The 20683-nt window shown below is 48.1% G+C and overlaps 1 protein-coding gene across 1 annotated transcript; it reads right to left on the minus strand.

Annotated features, from left to right (window-relative positions):
- Positions 1 to 1606: 1606 nt before the first annotated feature.
- Positions 1607 to 19024, minus strand: batf (basic leucine zipper transcription factor, ATF-like). The gene is made up of 3 exons (XM_063055282.1): positions 18725 to 19024; positions 14413 to 14517; positions 1607 to 3668 (listed from the first exon to the last, which is right to left on the minus strand). Exons 1-3 carry the CDS (start codon positions 18788 to 18790, stop codon positions 3465 to 3467), a joined length of 375 nt encoding a protein of 124 aa, XP_062911352.1. The 5' UTR covers positions 18791 to 19024; the 3' UTR covers positions 1607 to 3464.
- Positions 19025 to 20683: the final 1659 nt, after the last annotated feature.

The following is a 20683-nucleotide window of genomic DNA, read 5'->3' on the forward strand; positions in this document are numbered from 1 at the left end:
TTCTCTGATGCCTGGCTAGCGCCGTGAACTTGTCCATTTTATTACCCACCGAACTCCTCTTCTCCATAAGTCTCTGTTGTCTCGACCCAGTACTCTTTCCTCGACTTTGTGATCCCCCTCTGCATCCTCTGTGTGTTTTCCTCCAGATTTCAGCAGGGGTGTCCGCCGCTCTGCTCGCTAAACCGGCTGGCATAAGCGCAATCAGCTGGTCCCTGGAATACACAATGCAACCATGCTTCTGCCCTGCTAATGAGACGTGTCAGAATGTAACTATTTCCAGCGCTAAAAACCCAATTAAAACTCTCTCTATCAGCATGTTAGAGAGGGTGCAGCTTCAATGTGTTACCGTGAAAAAAAATACACCAAATAACGTAAGTTAAAAAAGTAAGAAGAAAAAAGTAAGACTACTGATCGGAACGGCTGTAATAGGCTGCATGCACGACTGGCGAATGCGCACTAATACAGATACATTTAATATCTCCCCCATCTGTTTTCGCTCCACACATGGATTATCATTCCGGTCGTCCAGAGGACTAATTTTGTCCCTAGCAATCCTTTTGCTCTTAACATAACTATAGAATCCTTTAGGATTCTTTCACCTTGTCTGCTAGAGCCACTTCATGCCTTCTTGATTCCTTCCCTAAGTGTTCTCTTGCATTTCGTGCACTCCATAAGCACCCCATTTGTTCCTACTTGCCTACACCTCCTTTTTCTCTCAAGCAGGGCCTCAATATCTTTTGAAAACCAAGGTTTCCTACACCTGTTACTTTTACCTTTTATTCTGACAGGTAGATACAAGCACTGTACTCTCAAAATTTCATTTTTGAAAGCCTCGCATTTTCCGAGTACAGCTTTGCCAGAAAACAGCCTGTCCCAATCCACACTTGTGAGTGTTATTAAACAGGAAAGATTTACAAGGATGTTGCCAGTATTTGAGGGACTGAGTTATGACAGACATTGGGACTTTATTGCTTGCAATATTAAGACCGAGAGGCATATAAAATTGTGTGTGGCACAGATAGTGTTACTCCCGGGAAAAGGAATTCAAAAACTTGAGGTCACAGGTTTAAGGCAAGAAGGGAAAGATTTAAAACGTTTCCAAACAGCGGGTAGTAGGGATATGGAACAAGCTGATTGAGCAGTGGAAGCTACAATGTTGAGCTCCCATTATAGCTTCCATTATCCAATGGACCATGCGCCAGGAGACGGGGTTAATGCGGGACAGTGCCCACGGGTTAGTATGGAGTGGTTGGGCTGAACGAGCCCGTACTGTGGCCGGAGAGGTGACAGGAGGGAGCTTGGTGAGGACTGATGCGGGTGCCTCACCATTCTATGGAGTGGGGGAAAGCCAAGCATCTAACAGTGGGCAAGCTGGTGGAGATCATTTGATCCCTCCATTGTTACTGACCTCTCTGCCTCATCCCAGCTGTACTCTGGGCACTGACAGAGCTGGCTGCTGAATCCCCACACATCCACCCCCACACCCACCCACTCCCACCCACGGCCGCTTCCCTCTGCAAGGAGGGGACCCTGCTTTCTGTGGAGTAGGTGGGGCCCACAATTCCACCCATACAGTTCCCACTGCCCCAACACAGTACAGCTGGAACCAGCTCTATCATCACATTTTATTATCAAAAATAAACTGCAGACCAGTCACTGAGCCACGTTGTTTGTGGGACAGAGTGCTCCATACTCCACTACAGTCAGATTGCTTTGTGGTGTCAAACATTCTCCCAGACATATGCCAACCCAGGCAGCAGGTCAGGCCAGGCCAGCACCTGTGTCCCATTCCCACACGGTGAACACTGCTGTGTAGTATGACTGACATGGTGCAGTGTATTGTCCAGGACACAGCGTCGCAGAGAGCCAGTGTAGAACAGATTCGCAGGGCTGCAGCGGAGGTAGAGAAAGCGGTTTGTTCCCCAGGGAAGCACCGGACCAGGTAAAACGCCAACAGCTCACACTGGAAATCTGAGACAAGGACCAGCACAGATGGACTGTTCTTCACCCTGCAGGTACTGAACCAGGCCCCGATAGTGTGCGTAAATCTGTACAAGTCACCACTCAGGCTGGGCTCAGGCGTGGGCAGAGAGCTTACTGTGGCAGGTGAGTTTTCGCACTGAGGACGGGTGATCCAGACTTCTGGGAGATGAAATGGCAGTGTAACAGGTGTGAAGAATTAGTTCACATAGCTGGACTGCTGGAGGTTCAGCAACTTGTAGAACGAGTAGAGGGGAGTTTCACGCGGTGTCAGGAACTCTCTGCTGAAGGTGTGAGCAGCAGAAATTCTCAACACATTGAGACACAAATGAGAGGCCACGAGGGGCAGTGAGTGAGTGAGAGGCCACGAGGGGCAGTGAGTGAGTGAGAAGTGGTGAGGCTCAGAGACCCCACGTCTGTGAGTCTAGGCCAAGGACTGGGGTTGGGGGCCTGACGTTTTGTTGAGTTGGTGGTTGGAAAAGGCTTTGTTCTGATGTTTTTGTTTAGTTGCTGCTGTTGCCGTTTGTGTTGTTCTGTCAAGCATTGTGGGAACGCTGCTTGGTGCTGGCAGCATGGTGACACGGTGGACACATTCGGGACATGTAGGTTGTCAATGGAAACGACACATTTCACGCTGTGTTTTAATGTACATGCAATAAATAAATGAATCAATCAGCTGGAGAAATGGCGGACAGGTCAGAGGAAGGGAAACCTTGCTGTAGTCATCTGAGCATTCCAGCAGGTGGCAGCAGAGCTCAAGGCTAGAGAGGCAGCTTTCAGGCTGCAGAACCGCAGCCGGTGGCCCAGGCCCAGGCCCAGGCCCTGGCCCTGGAGCAGGAGATACTGACACCCCAGGGTCTTTCCACCATCTCCAGCTCATCAACGTGAAAGTCTGGTGAGGTGTAAAACCTCTCAGGCAGCCCAGTATCATGTTAGGGCAAAGCAGCAATCTGACGTCCACTCCATCCATCGCCAGAACAAGAACGGGACCTGGCCCAGACCAAGCCAGGAGTTAATGGGCTGACAAAGAAGGGACTTCTAGACAGAACAATTATAAACAGAAAATAGTGTAAAATTACAATCAGAGTGATGTAAAAGAGGAACGAGTTACTTAGTATTTTCAGTATTTCTGTGATTTGTTTCAGATTTCCAGCATCTGCAGTGTAGGTTTTGTAGACCTGGCCCTGTGTCCATGCAGGTGAATGAAGAATGGTTCACGAGTACACAGCACTCCTCCCATGTTACCCATGCAAGGTCTGCAATAAATAGGTGTATTGTGGCCCTGAGAGCTGGGACCCCCTGCTTGTAGTGCCCGTGGCTATCCACACCGCAGCAATATGCCGATACTTAGTCTATGAAGGGAAGGCTGCTCCCTATCCTCTGTTGGTCCCCCCACACTCTTGCCCCATCCGGCAGTGAGGACAGACAGGTTGAGTTCCAAAGAAGGGTGCAGTGAGGCCCTTTGCTGCCAGTCCAAACCCATCTCAGAGGTGGAGACGCGCTGGTGTGCTGCAGTGGGATTGTGGCAAGCTGTGTGGGGCAAAGGGCATCTCCTCACTCGACGAGTTCAGTGCTGGACACAGGCTTTCGTGGCTCTTCAGTACTGAGCTGAAGTAGTTGAGCTCCTCATTCAGCAGTGCGATCTCCTTCCTCAGGGCCACGTTCTCTCTCTCCAAATGCTCGCTCTCCTGCAGACAAGAATAAAAGCACCCAGATCACATCAGGGTTAGAGAAAATGCAAGAACACAACTAATAGACCATTCATCCCATTGTGGCTGCGGTACCAATCATTGACTGATCTTTCCTCACTAACTTCAGATCCCTCAGTCTCCTTAATATCCAGGAATGACCCATCTGCCTTGATTAAGGATAGTCAGCATGGCTTGGTGAGGGGCAGGTCATGCCTCATGAGTCTGATTGAGCTCTTTGAGGATGGACAAAGCATATTGGTGAAGGTAGAGCAGTGGATGTGGTTCTTATAGATTTTAGTAAGGTGCTTGATAAGGCTCCCATGGTAGGTTCATTCGGAAAGTCAGGAGGCACGTGACCCAGAAAACCTCGGCCGTGTGGATTCAGAATTAGCTTAGCAGACAGAGGGAGTAGATGGAGTGTATTCTACCTGGAGGTCAGCGACCACTGGTGCTCCACAGGGATCTGTTCTATGACCCTTGTTTTAATATGATTGGAGGAAAGCAGAGGGAGATTGCCAGAGGCTTTTTTTACACACAGATGGTGGTGGGTGCATGGAGCACACTGCTAGAGGTGATGGTAGAGGCAGATACATTCGGGATATTTCAGGGACTCTTAGGCAAATGGATGAAAGAAAAATGGAGGACAACGTGGGAGGGGAGGGTTAGATTGATCATAGAGCAGGAGGAAACGTTGGCACAATATCATGGCGTAATGTCCTATGTCCTACATGTCCACGACCAAGTCTCCACTTTCCCAGGGGAAAAACTCCAAAGATTCTCTATCCTGGGTAAAGATATCCCTCCCCTCACTCTGAGAAACAGAACAGAACAGCACAAGACAGGCTATCTAGCCCACAATGTTGTGAAAACTCCCAAACACTAATCCCTTCGATCTACACAATGTCCATGTCCCTCCATCTTCCTCACATCCATGTGCCTATCCAAATGTTTTTTAAAAAGCCTCCGATGTATTTGCCTCTATCACGTACCAGGCCACGCATTCCAGGCATTCAGCACTCTCTGAGTAAAAAACTTACCCCTCACATTCCCCTGAACCTAACTTTCCCACCTTCAATGCATGCCCTCTGGTATTAGACATCTCAAGATGCTCTCTGTCCACTCACAACCTCGTAAACCTCCAACTGATCTCCCCTCAGCCTCCAACACTCCGGAGAAAACAACCCAGGTTTATCCAGCACACGCTCTCTAAACCAGGCATCCTGATAAACCTCTTCTGCACCCTTCTTCCCATAGTGCGGCCTAACCAGAGTTTTAGAAAGTTGCATCATAACCTCTTGACCTTTGAACTCAATGCCTTAACTAATAAAAGCAAGCGTTCAGTAAGCCTTCTTAACCGTATCGAACTGTGTAGCCACTTTCAAGGAGTTATGAACTTGGATCCCAAGATCTCTCTTCTTGGCCACTCTGTTAGGGACCTTGTCCTTAAATGTGTACTGTCTCCTTGCATTTGCCCTACAAAGGTGCAACTTCTCATATTCATCTGGGTTAAACTCCATCTACCATTTCTCTGGCCTTATCTACAACTGATCTGTATCGCACTGTGTTCTTTGCCAGTCTTCTACACTTTCCGTGACTCCACCAACCTTGATATAATCTGCAAACTTACTAACTTACTCATCCACATTTTCATAAGACCATAACATATAGGAGCAGAATTAGGCCATTTGGCCCATCAAGTCTGCTCCAAAATTTAATCTTGGCTGATCCAATTTTCCCTCAGCCTCAATTTCCTGCCTTCTCCCTGTACCCCTTCATGCCCTGACCAATCAAGAATCTATCAACCTCTGTCTTAAATATACATAAAGACTTGGCCTCCACAGCTGTCTGTGACAAAGAATTCCACAGATTCACCATTCTCTGACTAAAGAAATTCCTGCTCATCTCTGTTCTAAAATGACACCCCTTATTCTGAGGCCATGTCCTTTGGTCTTAGACTCTCCACCACAGGGAACATCCTCTCCACATCCAGGTCTTTTATAGACATCAGAAACAGCAGAGGTCCCAGCAGGGATCCTAGCGGAACACCACTAATTACACACCTTCAGCTCGAATAACTCTCTTCAACCACTACCCAGTCTCCTATGCCCAAGCCAGTTCTGAGTCCAACCAGCCAGCTCACCGCAGACCCCATGCATCTTGGTCAAGTTGGTAAGACACAACCAGCCATGCACAAAACAGTGCTGATTCAGGCCAAGGGTTATTAAATGCTCATATATCCTATCCCTAAGAATTTTCTCAGGCAATTTGCCTACAACTGACGTGAGACTCACCGGTCTATCGTTCCCTAGACTTTCCCTTATTCCCTTCTTAAGTAGAGGCACAACATTAGCCACTCACCAATCCTCCAGGACCTCGCTTGTGGCTAGAAAGGACATGGGGATACTGGTTAAGGTCCCAGAAATCTCGTCTACTGCCTCCTTCCATAACCTGGGGTAAATCCCATCAGGCCCTGGAGACTTACTCACCTTAATACTCATGAGGATGTCCAACACTTCCTCATCCTTAACCTCTAAATGTCCTGAAGTATTTGTACACCAGCACTGATCTCCTGGTCCTCCATGGTAAATACTGAAGAAAGTACTCATTACATACCTCACTCACATTCTCTGCATCCAAGCAAATATTCCCGCCTTTATCCTCAAGTGATCCCACCCTCTCCCTAGTTATCCTCTTGCTCTTGATGTATGTATTAAGTACCTTGGAATCACCTTACTCCTTGTTGACAAGGACTTTTCCTGGTCCCTCCTGGCTCTCCTAATTCCCTTTAGTTCTCTTCTGGATTTATACTCCTCGTGTGCTTTGTTTGATCCTAACTTCCAAAGCCTGATAGACTTTTTCTTTTTTGTCTTGACAAAATTTGTCACCTCCCCGGACACCCAGGGTTTTCTTATCTTTCCATCCCTGACATACCTTTCCTGTACTCTGTGCAATTTATCTTTAAACACCCTCCACATGTCTGATGTGGACTTGCCAGAAAAAACCAGTTCCCAATTAACACTTCTTGTATTGGGGAGCACGCCTTCTGAGAATAGGTTGAATGAATTTGGCCTTTTCTCCTTGGAGTGACAAAAGATGAGAAGTGACTTGATAGAGGTGTATAAGATGATGAGAGGCATTGATCATGTGAATAGTCAGAGGCTTTTCCCAGGGCTGAAAAGGCTAACACGAGAGGGCACAGTTTTAAGGTGCTTGGAAGTAGGTACAGAGGAGATGTTGGCGTAAGTTTTTCACACAGAGAGTGCTGGATGCGTGGAATGGGCCGCCGGTGGCGGTGGTGGAGGAAGCAGATACAATAGGGTCTTTTAAGAGACTCTTAAGCAGGTTCATGGAGCTTAGAAAAATAGAGGGGTATGCGGTAGGGAAATTCTAGGCAGTTTCTAGAGTAGGCTACATGGTCAACACAACATTGTGGGCTGAAAGGCCTGTAATGTGCTGTAGATTTCTATGTTCTATTATCTATGTTCTTAGTTCCTGCCTAACCCCTGTAGTTTGCCCTACTCCATTTTAAAACTCTCACAGGGACTTTATCTACAGCTATCCTCAAAGTTAAGGAGTTGTGGTCACCTGTTCTTCTTCTGGCCAGCTCATTACCCAACACCAGACCCAGTACGGCCCTTCCTCTCATTGGACTGCCCACATATTTATTTAAGAAACCTTCCTGGATACACTTTACAAATTCTGCCCATCTAAACCCCTTGCACCCCTTCCCACTTTATATTTGGGAAGTTGAAATCCCCCATGGCAATAACCCTATTATTTTTACACATTTCCTTAATCTGATTACATGCCTGTTCCTCAATGTCCCGGTGGCTATTGTGGGCCTCTGCAGTACAATCCCATCGGTGTGATTGCACCCTTCCTAGTCCTGAGTCCCACCCAGATGCCTGAGCCCTCCATTACGTCTCCCAAGTGCAGCTGTGATATCGTCCCTGATTAGCCATCCTATCACATTTTAATCCAAATCATTTATATATGAGACAGAGGTCCCAATACAGATTCCTGTGGAACACCACTAGTCACAGACTTCCAGCCACACTGTCCCACTCCCCTCTGCCTTCTATGGGCAGTCAATTCAATTGTATCAACTAAGTCACCATGGATCCCATACACCTGAATAAATCTAACACGCAGAACCTGCCTTACTAAAATCCATCAACTCTCTACCTTCACTCAGAGGGTGGTGAGAGAGGAAGTGGTGGGTGCAGGATCGATTTAGGAGAAGTTCAGGTAGGTACATGGATGGAAGGGGTGTGGAGGACTGTGGTTCAGGTGTAGTCAATGGGACAAGGGACTTCAATAGTTTAGCATGGACAAGACGGGCTGAAGGGCCTACTTCTGAGCTGAAGTGTTCTATGACTCTATCATTCTATGTAGATTTATCTGCAAACAACTATTCCTAGTCAATTCTCCCTAGCTCCTGTCTGATATCCATTTTAATATTTCCTGTAATGTCCACTCGGCCTTATTCACAGCTGTCGTAGGGCTTAAGGAGTTGTGATCACTGTTTCCCAAGTGTTCACCCACTGAAAGGTCAGTCAGCTTAACGGGCTGATTCCCCAGTACAGGATCCAGCAAAGCCTCCCTTTAGCTGGACTCTCTACATACTGCTTCAAGAAACCCTCTTGGACACACCTAAAAAATTCTCCCCCATCCGAACCTTTTGCCCTAAGGATTTCCCAGTCCATGTTGGTGAGGTTGAAGTCAGCCCCAGTGATAACTTTGTTGTTTTTGTTCCTTTCCACGATCTGCTCCTGCATCCCAGTAACTATTTGGGGTCTATAGTATAAACCCATCAGAGTGATGATACCTTTCCCATTTTGGGGTCCTGCCTGTACGGACTCAGTCGATGACCTTTCGATTTCTTACCCTCCAAATGCAGCTGTGATATTGTCCTTGACTGCTAATGTATCCCTCCCCACTCTTTAAACCACTGAAACCCTCGAACATTAAGACCATTGGCCCATCAAGTCTGCTCTACAATTTCATCATGACTGACACAATTTTCCTTTCAGCTCCAATCTCCTGCCTTCTCCCAATATCCCTTCCTATCCTAAAAATCAAGAATCTATCAACCTCTGCCTTAAAACTACATAAAGACGGCCTCCACAGCTGCCTGTGGCAAAGAATTCCACAAATTCATCACTCTCTAGCTAAAGAAATTCCTCCTCATCTGCATTCTAAAAGAATGCCCCTCTATTCTGAGGCTGTGTCCCCTGGTCTTAGACTCTCCCACCACTGGAAACATCCTCTTCATATCCACTCTGTCAAGGCCTTTCAGCATTCGATAGGTTTCAATGAGGTCACCCCTTATTCTTCTGAATTCCAGTGAATACAGGCCCAGAGCCATCAGACACCCTTCATATGACCATCCTGAAATCATTTTCATGAACCTCCTTTCAAACCTCTCCAGTTTCAGCACATTCTTTCTAAGATAAGGTGCCCAAACCCTCTCACAATACTCCAAATGAGGCTTCACCAGTGTTTTATAAAGTTTCAAAATTACATCCTCGCTTTTATATCCCAGTCCTCTTGAAATAAATGCCAACATACTCTGCTATTTAGGAAGGGTGGGAGGCAGCAGAAAGGGAACTATAGACCTGTTAGCCTGGCATCAGTGGTTGGGAAGTTGTTGGAATCGATTGTTAAGGATGAGATTACAGAGTACCTGGAGGCACATAACAAGATTGGCCAAAGCCAGCATGGTTCCCGGAAAGGAAAGTCCTGTCTGACAAAGCTACTGCAATTCTTTGAGGAAATTACAAGCAGGATAAACAAAGGAGATGCAGTAGATGTGATGTACTTGGATTTTCAGAAGGCCTTTAACAAAGTGCCATACATTTGGCTGCTTAGCAAGATAAGATCCCATGGAATTACAGGGGAGTTACTAGCATGGATGGAGCATTGGCTGATTGGCAGAAAACAGAGAGTGGGAATAAAGGGATCCTATTCTGGCTGGCTGCCGGTTACCAGTGGAGTTCCACAGGGGTCAGTGATAGGACCACTGCTTTTTACTATGTATGTCAATGATTTGGACGATGATATTAATGGATTTGTGGCTAAGTTTGCCAATGATACAAAGATAGGCGAAGGAGTGGGTAGTGTTGAGGAAACAGAGAGCCTGCAGAGAGACTTAGATAGTTTAGGGGAATGGGCAAAGAAGTGGCAAATGAAATACAATACAATACAGTGGTCATGCACTTTGGTGGAAGAAGTAAACGGGCAGACTATTATTTAGATGGGGAGAGAATTCAAAATGCAGAGATGCAAAGGGACTTGTGTGACCTTGTGCAAGATACCCTAAAGGTTAACCCGCAGGTTGAGTCAGTTGTGAAGAAGGCAAATGCAATGTTGGCATTCATTTCTAGAGGTATAGAATATAACCCCAAGGCATTCTACAAGTATGTGAAGAACAAGAGGATAAGACGTGAGAGAATAGGACCAACCAAGTGTGACGGTGGAAAAGTGTGTATGGAACCGGAGGAGATAGCAGAGGTTGTTAATGTACTTCGTCTCAGTATTCACTATGGAAAACGATCTTAGCGATTGTAGGGATGACTTACAGCGGACTGAAAAGCTTGAGCATGTAAATATTAAGGAAGAGGGTGTGCTGGAGCTTTTGGAAAGCATCAGGTTGGATAAGTCACCAGGACCGGATGAGATGTACCCCAGGCTACTGTGGGAGGTGAGAAAGGAGATTGCTGAGCCTCTGGCGATGATCTTTGCATCATCAATAGGGATGGGAGAGGTTCTGGAGGATTGGAGGGTTGTGGATGTTGTTCCATTATTCAAGGAAAGGGAATAAAGATAGCCCAGGAAATTATAGACTAGTGAATCTTACCTCAGTGGTTGGTAAATTGATGGAGAGATCCTGAGAGGCAGGATTTATGAACATTTGGAGAGGTATAATATGATTAGGAATAGTCAGCATGGCTTTGTCAAAGGCAGGTCGTGCCTTATGAGCCTGATTGAAGTTATTGAGGATGTGACTAAACACATTGATGAAGGTAGAGCAATAGATGTAGTGTATATGGATTTCAGCAAGGCATTTGCTAAGGTACCCCATGCAAGGCTTATTGAGAAAGTAAGGAGGTATGGGATCCAAGGGGACCTTGCTTTGTGGATCCAGAATTGGCTTGCCCACAGAAAGCAAAGAGTGGTTGTGGATGGGTCATATTCTGCATGGAGGTCAGTGACCAGTGGTGTGCCTCAGGGATCTGTTCTGGGACCCTTACTCTTTGTGATTTTTATAAATGACTTAGATGAAGTGGAGGGATGGGTTAGTAAATTTGCTGATGACACAAAGGTTGGAGGTGTTGTGGATAGTGTGGAGGGCTGTCAGAGGTTACAGCGGGACATGGATAGGATGCAAAATTGGGCTGAGAAATGGCAGATGAAGTTCAATCCAGATAAGTGTGAAGTGGTTCATTTTGGTGGGTCAAATATGATGGCAGAATATAGTATTAATGGTAAGACTCTTGGCAGTGTGGAGGATCAGAGGGATCTTGGGGTCTGAGTCCATAGGACACTCAAAGCTTCTGCACAGGTTGACTCTGTGGTTAGGAGAGCATACGGTGCATTGGCCTTCATCAATCATGGGATTGAGTTTAGGAGCCAAGAGGTAATGTTACAGCTATATAGGACCCTGGTCAGTCCCCACTTGGAGTACTGTGCTCAGTTCTGGTCACCTCACTACAGGAAGGATGTGGAAACTATAGAAAGGGTGCAGAGGTGATTTACCAGGATGTTGCCTGGATTGGGGAGCATGCCTTATGAGAATAGGTTGAGTGAACTCGGTCTTTTCTCCTTCGAACGACGGAGGATGAGAGGTGACCTGATAGAGGTGTATAAGATGATGAGAGGCATTGATCGTGTGGATAGTCAGAGGCTTTTTCCCAGGGCTGGAATGGCTAGCATGAGAGGGCATAGTTTTCAGGTGCTTGGAAGTAGGTCCAGAGGAGATATCAGGGTAAGTTTATTACGCAGAGGGTGGTGAGTGCGTGGAATGGGCTGCCGGCAACGGTGGTGGAGACGGATATGATAGGATCTTTTAAGAGGCTCCTGGATAGGCACATACAGCTTAGAAAAATAGAGGGCTATGGGTAACCCTAGGTAATTTCTCAGGTAAGGATATGTTTGGCACAGCTTTGTGGGCCGAAGGGTCTGTATTGTGCTGTAGGTTTTCGATGTTTCTATAAGAGCAGGGATGTGATGTTGAGGCTCTATAAGGCACTCATGAGACCACATTTGGAATGTAGTGTGCAGTTTTGGGCTCCTTATTTTAGAAAGGATATACTGACATTGGAGAGGGTTCAGAGAAGATTCACAACAGTGATTCCAGGAATGAAAGGGTTACCGTATGAGGAACATATGAGAAGTTCAGGAGAATGAGGGGAGATCTCATAGAAACATTCTGAATGTTAAAAGGCCTGAACAGATTAGATATGGCAAAGTTATTTTCCCTAGTAGGGGATCCAAGGACTAGAGGGCGCAACTTCAGGATTGAAGGACGTCCATTTAGAACTGAAATGCAAAGAAATTACTTTAGTCAGAGGGTGGTAAATCTGTGGAATTTGTTTCCGTGAGCGGCTGTGAAGGCCAAGCCATTCGGTGTATTTAAGGCAGAGATAGATAGGATCTTGATTAGCCAGGGCATCAAAGGGTATGGGGTGAAGGCAGGGGAGTGGGGATGACTGGAAGAATTGGATCAGCCCCATGATTGAATGGTGGAGCAGACTCAATGGATCAAATGGCCAACTTCTGCTCCTATATCTTATGGTCTACCGTCTAACATTGCATTTGCCTTCCTCACTACAGACTCAATCTGAAAACGAACCTTTAGGGAATCGTGCACAAGGTTTCCCAAGTCCCTCTACATTTAAGATTTTATATTTTCTCTCCATTTAGAAAACAGTCAACCCTTAATTTCTTCTACCAAAGTGCACGACCATACACTTCCCGACACTGTATTCCACCTGTCACCTCTTTGCCCATTCTCCTAATCTGTCTAATCCTTCTGTAGCCTCTGTACTTCCTCAAAACTACCTGCCCCTCCACCTGTCTTCGTATCATCTGCAAACTTATCAATAAAGCCATCGATTCTATGTATAACATAAAAAGAATCAATCCCAACACAGACCCCTGTGGAACACCACTAGTCTCTGGCAGCCAGCCAGAAAAGGCTCCTTTCATTCCCACTCTTTGCCTCCTGCCGATCAGCCACTCCTTCGTCCATGCTGGAATCTTTCCTGTAATACATGGGCTCGTAGCTTGTTAAGCAGACTCGTATGTGGCACCTTGTCTAAGGCCTTCTGAAAATCCAAGAATACAACATCAACTGATTCTTCTTTGTCTATCTTGCTTGTTATTTCTTCAAAGAATTCCAACAGATTCGTCAGGCAAGACTTTCCCCTGAAGAAACCATGCTGACTATGGCCTATTCTATCATGTGCCTCCAAGTTCTCTGAGACCTTATAATCAACTCCAACATCTTCTCAACCACTGAGGTCACACTAGTCTAGACTCTCTCTCATCCAGGTCTCTGTAATGGCCACAATGTCACAGTTCCATGTACTGATTCATATCCCAAGTTCATTGTGCTTACTCCTAATCCTCCTCGCGTTAAAACAAACACATCTCAAAGCACCTGTCACGGTGCTTATACCCTTGAGCTCCAACAGTGCTGCTGTTCAGACCTTCAGTCCGTCCATTCTGGGACCAGTCCCAATCTATTTTAAACCCTCCCAGGTAGCACTGGCAGGGTATTGGTTCCCCTCCAGTTAAGGTGTGACGGTCTCTTTTCTGAAAACCCACATTCAACGTTTCAGGAACACTGCCATCAGATTGTTGAGTGGACAATGAGCCCATGTACACTACCTCGCACGCTTTGCTCTCTTTCTGCACTACTTACTCGAAATAAATAGACTTCTTACTGTAATTTATAGTTGTTTTATTATGTATTACATTGTACTGCTGCCACAAAGCAACACATTTCATGACCTACATCAGAGATATTTAATCTGACTCTGATTGCACAGGTCACACCTGCCCCAGAAGAAGTCACAATGAGTCGGAAACATGAACCTCGGTCCCCTGCACCAGCCCCTCAGTCACAAATTCATGCCCTCTAATGATCTGTTCCTACCCTCAGTATCTCTGATAAAGGGTCTCTCCCAAAACGTTCACATTTATTCCCCTCCAAACCTGCTGAGTTTCTCAGCATTTTGTGTGCATTACTCTAGATTTCCAACATCTGCAGAATCTCCTGTCTATCATTTACTGCCCTTGAGGTCCTGCTTTTTCATTTTCCACCCCCCAGCTCCCTAATTCACTGCTTTTTGATTTCCGCCCCCCCCGCTCCCTAATTCACAACACAGCAACTCATCCTTCTTTCCACGTACATTACTGGTACCAATAGGCATGACCCCCTCTGGCTCCACACCCTTACCCTCCAGAATGCTTTAATTTCCCAGTGTTGCCCCTCCAGGGGTGGTCAATGCACCTCAATCCCTTCTGAAAGCTGAGGCAGAAGCCTTGCCCTGAAATGTCGCCCTTTCCTCTTCCTCCACAGAAGGTGCATTGCCGACAGGCTCTTTGCTTTGTACAGGAAGTGAATTTTCTCACTGTTCAAATGGGCAGCATTGTCTCTCCCCCACCCCATCTCCAGCAGCACGAACCCCGCATCCTGCCTCTCCCCAACAGGGCTGTGGTCCATCCCCCTCACCTGGTGCAAGGTGTCAGCCTTCTGGGTCTGCCTCTGTCGGCTTTTCTGGGCCGCCAGGCGATTCTTCTCCCGTCTCAGAACTTTCTTTGTTTCCTCAGTGTTTTCCTGCAACAGATGTGAGAGTGAGAGGGGTGGGGAGTTTGGGGCAGGGCAGGCATGTAAGGAGGCTGTATCCTTGAGGGGGAGAGAGAGGAGCGAGTGACTTGAGAGGGGGAGAGGAGGGAGGGAGCATGATGGAGAGGCGGAGGAAGAGTGGTTTAGAGGGGTGGGGGTAACCAGCAAGAGTTGAACCCCAGGCTGAGGTTGTGTCTCCCTGCTGCCTCTGAGCAGCACTTGTGGAGGAGCCCAAATGGGATACCACATCCACAATGATCTGGGAGGTGGGGGAAAGGGGCTGGCTGGAGATGGACACACTGTGGACTGCTGCCCACCGTCTCCCCTACATCCTCATCAGCATCCTCTGGCCTGAGAGGGGTCATGGCTTTCTCCATGATCAGCTGCACAGGTAGTTCGGGGTGACAGTCACCCCATCGGTGCCTCTCTGTGCATGTCACAACCCCCTAGGTTTTCAAGTCTGCAGTGAACCCCACATTGTTCCAGGAGACGAGTCCTGCTGGCTTCTGGGTGGGTGGGGGGGGGTCTACATTCATTTCAGCTCCATTTCCCCTCCCAAATTGGCACCAAACCCTCAGCCACAGATAATGGGGGTCATGGGTACTCTGAGATAAGACAGAGGAGCAGAATTGGGCTATTTGGCCCAGCAAGTCTTCTCTGCCATTCCATCATGACTGATCCATGTCCCTCTCAACCCTATTTTCCTGCCTTCTTCCCGTAATCTTTGACAGGATGACTAATCAAGAAACTGTCAACCTTCGCTTTGTACACAGTATATCCAATGTCTTGGCCTCCACAATCTTTTGGGAATTCTGCACAAAGAATCTCTAGTCCCTTTGCATCTTGGATTTTTGAATTTTCTCCCCAGTTAAAAAATAGTCTATGCTTTTATTCCTTCTTCCAAAGTGCGTGACTGTACATTTCCCAACAGCGTATTCCACCTACCATTTCTTTGCCCATTCTCCCAATCAGAACCTGTCCAAGTCCTTCTGCAACCTCCACGTATCTTTGTATCGTCCACAAAGCTATCAATTTCATCATCCAAATCATTGAGAAGTGGTCCCAACACCAACCCCTGTGGAACATCACTAGTCACTGGCTGCCAGTCAGAAAAGGCTCCCTTTATTCCCACTCGCTGCCTGATTCACTGATTCTCTGATTCTCCTTTGTCTATCCGGCTTGTTATTCCAACAGGTTTGTCAGGCAAGATTTTCCTTTAAGTAAACCATGCTGACTTCGGCCTAGTTTATCATGTGCCCCCAAGTATCCCAAAAGCTCGTCCTTACCAATCGACTTTAACACCTTCCCAACCACTGAAGTCAGGCTAACTGGCCTACAGTTTCCTTTCTTCTGCCCACTCCTTTCTTGAAGAATGGAGTGACATCTGCAATTTTCCAGTTCTCCGAAACCATTCAAGAATCCAGTTATTCTTGAAAGATCATTACTAGTGCCTCCACATTCTCTTCAGCCACCTCTTTCAGCCACCCTGGGGTGTAGTCCATCTGGTCCAGGTGACTTATCTACCTTCAGACCTTTCAGTTTCCCAAGGAACTTCTCCTTAGTAATAGCAACTGCACTCACTTCTGCCTCGTGACACTCTCGAACTTCTGGCAAACTGCCAGTGTCTTCAGTGAAGACTGATGCAAAATATTTATTCAGTTCATCCACCATTTCTTTATCCCTGATTATTACCTCCCCAGCATTGTTTTTCAGCAGTCTGATATTCTCAACTCTCTTTTACTCTTGATATATCTGAAAAAAAAACTTTTGGTATCCTCTCAGATATTATTGGTGAGCTTACCTTCACATTTCTCGCCTGATGGTTTTTTTAGTTGTTTTCTGTTGGTTTTTAAAGTTTCCCAGTCCTCTAACTTCCCACTCATTTTTGCTCCGTTACATGCACACTCTTTTGCTTTTATATTGGTTTTGCTTTCCCTTGTCAGCCATGCCTTTAGAATGTTTCTTCTTTCGGATGTAGCTATCCTGTGCCTTCCAAATTGCTCCTAGAAACTCCAGCCATTAGTGCTCAGACGTCATCCCTGCTAGTGTTCCCTTCCAATCAACTTTGGCCAGCTCCTCTTTTGTGCCTCTGTAACTGCCTTTGCTTCACTGCAATACTGATACAAACAACCAGCTTCCCCTTAAATTTCAGGGTGAATTCTATCATGTTATCATCACTGTCCCCTTTACTTTCAGCTCCCTAATCAAATCTGGTTCATTATACAACACCCAATTCAGAATAACTAGTGGGTTCAACCACGAGCTGTTCTAAAAAGCCATCTCCTAGGCATTCTATAAATTCCCTCTCCTGGGATCCAAAACCAAACTGATTTTCCCCAATCTACCTGCATATTGAAATTCCCCATGACTACCATAACATGGCCCTTTTGACATGCATTTTCCATTATAATTTGTAGTCCCCAACCTGGCTACTGTTCGGAGGCCTCTGGTGGAAAGCTAGCACACAAAATGGACCGCATGGTCTCTGGCACTCTAACTATTCCACAAATCGGCATTTGAGCTTATCTGCTTCTATATTCCCCCATCACTCAACCCTCATTCTATATTCCCCTTCATTCTCCCCTCGTACCCCTACCCTCCTTCCCGAAGGTGAGGGAGGGGAAGGAAGCTGGGAGAGGTCGGGTGGGTGGAGGAGGTAGGAAGGTGGGAGGTGATAGGTGGAAAAGGAAAGGGAATCTAATAGGAGAAGAGAGTGGACCACAGCAGAAGAAAGCAGAAGCACCAGGGGAGGTGAGAAGATACGGCGTAAGACGGGAAACCAGAGTGGGCATTGGAAAAGGGAGGGGGGAGAGAGAAAACAGGAAGCTGGAGAAATCGATGCTCATGCCATCAGGTTGGAGGCTGCACAGGTGGAATATGAGGTGTTACTTCTCAGACCCCAGTGTAGCCTCACGGTGACAGTATTGGACCCCTCAAATCTTTCTTATCCATGTACCTGTTAATGTGAGAGAGTGTGAGTGTGTGTGAGTATTCTCAGCTCCACTGTCCCACCGAAGGCTGCTGACCCGTCAGGGGTCCGGTCTCTCCCCCCTCTGCCCCCCCCCACACCCGTCAGGGGTCCGGTCTCTCCCCCCATGGCCCCCCACCTGGTCCGGTCTCTCCCCCACCCGTCAGGGGTCCGGTCTCTCCCCATACCCCTCTCCCGCCAGGGATCTGGTCTCTCTGCCCTGCCTCCCCCCCCACCCCCCCCCGCTGGGTGTTCCCTCTATAAGAGAACAGTACAGTACAGCCCTTCGGCCCACAATGCTGTGCTGAACCAATTAAATTAAATTAATATCCATATAGCCAACTGAACTACACAATGTCCCTAGCCCTCCATTTTCCTCACCTATCACAACATCTCTTCTCCCGGGTATTTGCCTCGAACAGCACCCCCAGCAGCGCATTCCAGGCACCTCACTACTTCCCTCTCACATCTCCTTTCAAATTGCCGCCTCTCGGTTTAAATACTCGCCCTCTGGTATTCGCCATTTCAACCCTGGGGAAAGGATACTCCATCCCTGCCCCTCTACCAGATCTCTCCGGCCTCCGCCGCTGCGGAGGGTTCTCGAAACACGGGGCAATGGTTCGAGCCGAAGCCCTTCAGCGTTTCCCGCTACCTGACTCGCTCAGCTCCTCACACACTCTCTGCCAGTTCTCCCTTCCCTCCGGCCCACGTGTCGTAGCCCCACGTTACTCAGTGATGCGTGACTGCACACATCTCGCAGACGGGAACCCCGTCTCCCCGTCTCCCCGTCTCCCGGTCTCCCCGTCCAGCGCGCACAGCTCCCTGCCTGCCCCGGCCGCTGCGGCTGGCTCCCGCTCCCGGATGAGTCCAGCGGAGGTGGAAGCGTTTCTCGTTCCCCTCCATACAGGCTGCTTTCCCCAGCATTGAGCGCCCACTGTCTCCGGCTCGAATGGGGCACGGAGCGGGGCAGGGGCAGGGCAGCAAACCGGGCGGAGAAGTGACGAGGGACCGGGACCGGGACGGGGTCGGGGTCGGGGTCGGGGTGTAGGCTGCTTGAGAGAGGGTCGGCGTGCGGGTGTGAGCTGTCCCAAGTCGGGTTCGTGTTTGGGTGGTGATATCCCGGGTTGGGACCGGGCTTCCCGGGATGGGTGCGGGTCCGATCGGGTGGTGTGGGAGCAGGACAAGGATGGACGCGGCTCCGGACCGGGTTGCCCGGGGCGAGTACGGTACCTGTTTGCCGGACGCCGGCCGGTAATGACTGTAGCCCGAGTCGCTGCTGTCGGAGTCCTGCGCCATCGCCGTTGCTCCGCTCGCAGTTGCTCATCGCTCACTTTTCTAACAACGGACAAACCATTTCTCGTAAAAAAAAGCGCGGCCCCGCTTGGACTGGAATCCACGTGATTGTGGCGGAAACTGTGTCAGATCGCGGCTGGGAACCGACTAAGCAAAAGCCCAGCAAAAATCCCGCGGTGACAGCGCGGGGGCGGCGCAGAAACTGGGCCCGGGACAGACTCTCTTTCCCTCCGCACTCCACCGGGAATCCGGCTGTCAATTCCCCACCTCCCTCCCAAATCCGCTCAACCCATTCCACATCCCTACCAACCCCGGAACCCCGTCAGTCCCAATCTCCCCCCATCCCCTCCACTGGGGAGTCCTTGTGCAGGACTCCCTCAAAGTTAACTTGCAAGTTAAGTCGGTGGTAGGGAAGGCATATGCAATGTTAGCATTCATTTCCAGGGGACTGGAGTTTAAAAGCAAGGATGTAATGTTGAGTTTTTATGAGGCATCAGGCTGAGCAGTATTGTGATCAGTTTGGGCCTCCGTATTTCAGAAGCGTTGTGCTGGCATTGGAGCAGGTTCACGAGAACGATCCCAGGAATGAAAGGGTTATTATCTGAGGGGCGTTTGACGGCTCTGCGCTTTCGCTGGAGTTAGGCAGAATGGGCGGGGCGGGGCGGGGCGGGGGAGAGGGGGAATCTCGGTGGAACCTTTACAATATTGAAAGGCCTCTATAGAGTGGATTTTCCCGTAGTGGGGGAGTCTTCCACAGCCTCAGAATGGACGCACTTCCATGTAGATGATCTTTAGCCAGAGGGTAGTGAATCTGTGGAATTCGTTGCCACAGATGGCTGTGGAGGCCCAGTCATTGAGTATATTTAAAGCAGAGGTTGATAGGTTAAGGGTGTCAAAGGATACAGGGAGAAGACAGGAGAATGGAGTTGAGGGGAATAATAAATGGCCAAGACGACTCAGTGGGACATATGGCCTAATCTTGCTCCTGTGCCTTACGATGTGGTTGGTCTATCCCCCTTCCATGACTGGTCAGCCCATCTCCACCCCCACCCCAAGGGGATGCAGGCATTCACCCCAGGCCCACTCACCTCAGGAATGGAAGAGATCAGTGCAGGACAGTGGTTCTGAGGTACACATAGGCACAGTCTCTTCCTTTGGTCCAGACTTCTATCAGTGCAGTGGTCAACAGTCCCAGCCTCTGGATCAATTGACCCTGTCTCGAGGTCAATGGCAGACCCAGACACCACAGATGAATGAGGTCCCTCATAGGAGACTCATCCAGAAGGTTAAGATGCATGGGATCTGTAGTGATTTGGCCATTTGGAATCAGGTTTGGCTTGTTCATGGAAGGCTGAGAGCTGTAGCCAAAGGGACTTATTCTGTTTGGAAGTTGGAGAATAGTAGAACATAGAACATAGAATAGTACAGCACAGTACAGGCCCCTCGGCCCACAATGTTGTGCCGACCCTCAAACCCTGCCTCCCATATACGTCCCCACCTTAGATTCCTCCGTATACCTGTCTAGTAGTCTCTTAAACTTCACTAGTGTATCTGCCTCCACCACTGACTCAGGCAGTGCATTCCATGCACCAACCACTCTCTGAGTAAAAAACCTTCCTCTAATATCCCCCTTGAACTTCCCACCCCTTACCTTAAAGCCATGTCCTCTTGTATTGAGCAGTGGTGCCCTGGGGAAGAGGCGCTGGCTATCCACTCTATCTATTCCTCTTATTATCTTGTACACCTCTATCATGTCTCCTCTCATTCTCCTTCTCTCCAAAGAGTAAAGCCCTAGCTCCCTTAATCTCTGATCATAAGGCAGGCAGCATCCTGGTAAATCTCCTCTGTACCCTTTCTAATGCTTCCACATCCTTCCTATAGTGAGGTGACCAGAAC

The sequence above is a fragment of the Mobula hypostoma genome, chromosome 1, assembly GCF_963921235.1.
Source record: "Mobula hypostoma chromosome 1, sMobHyp1.1, whole genome shotgun sequence".
Lineage (NCBI taxonomy): Eukaryota > Metazoa > Chordata > Chondrichthyes > Myliobatiformes > Myliobatidae > Mobula > Mobula hypostoma.

Coding starts and splice junctions, on each gene's coding strand:
- batf (XM_063055282.1), bottom strand. CDS start 18,790: ATGGCGCAGGACTCCGACAGCAGCGACTCGGGCTACAGTCATTACCGG. Junction 14,518..18,724: donor GGCCGGCGTCCGGCAAACAG/GTACCGTACTCG, acceptor CATCTGTTGCAG/GAAAACACTGAGGAAACAAA. Junction 3,669..14,412: donor AGGCTGACACCTTGCACCAG/GTGAGGGGGATG, acceptor TCTTGTCTGCAG/GAGAGCGAGCATTTGGAGAG.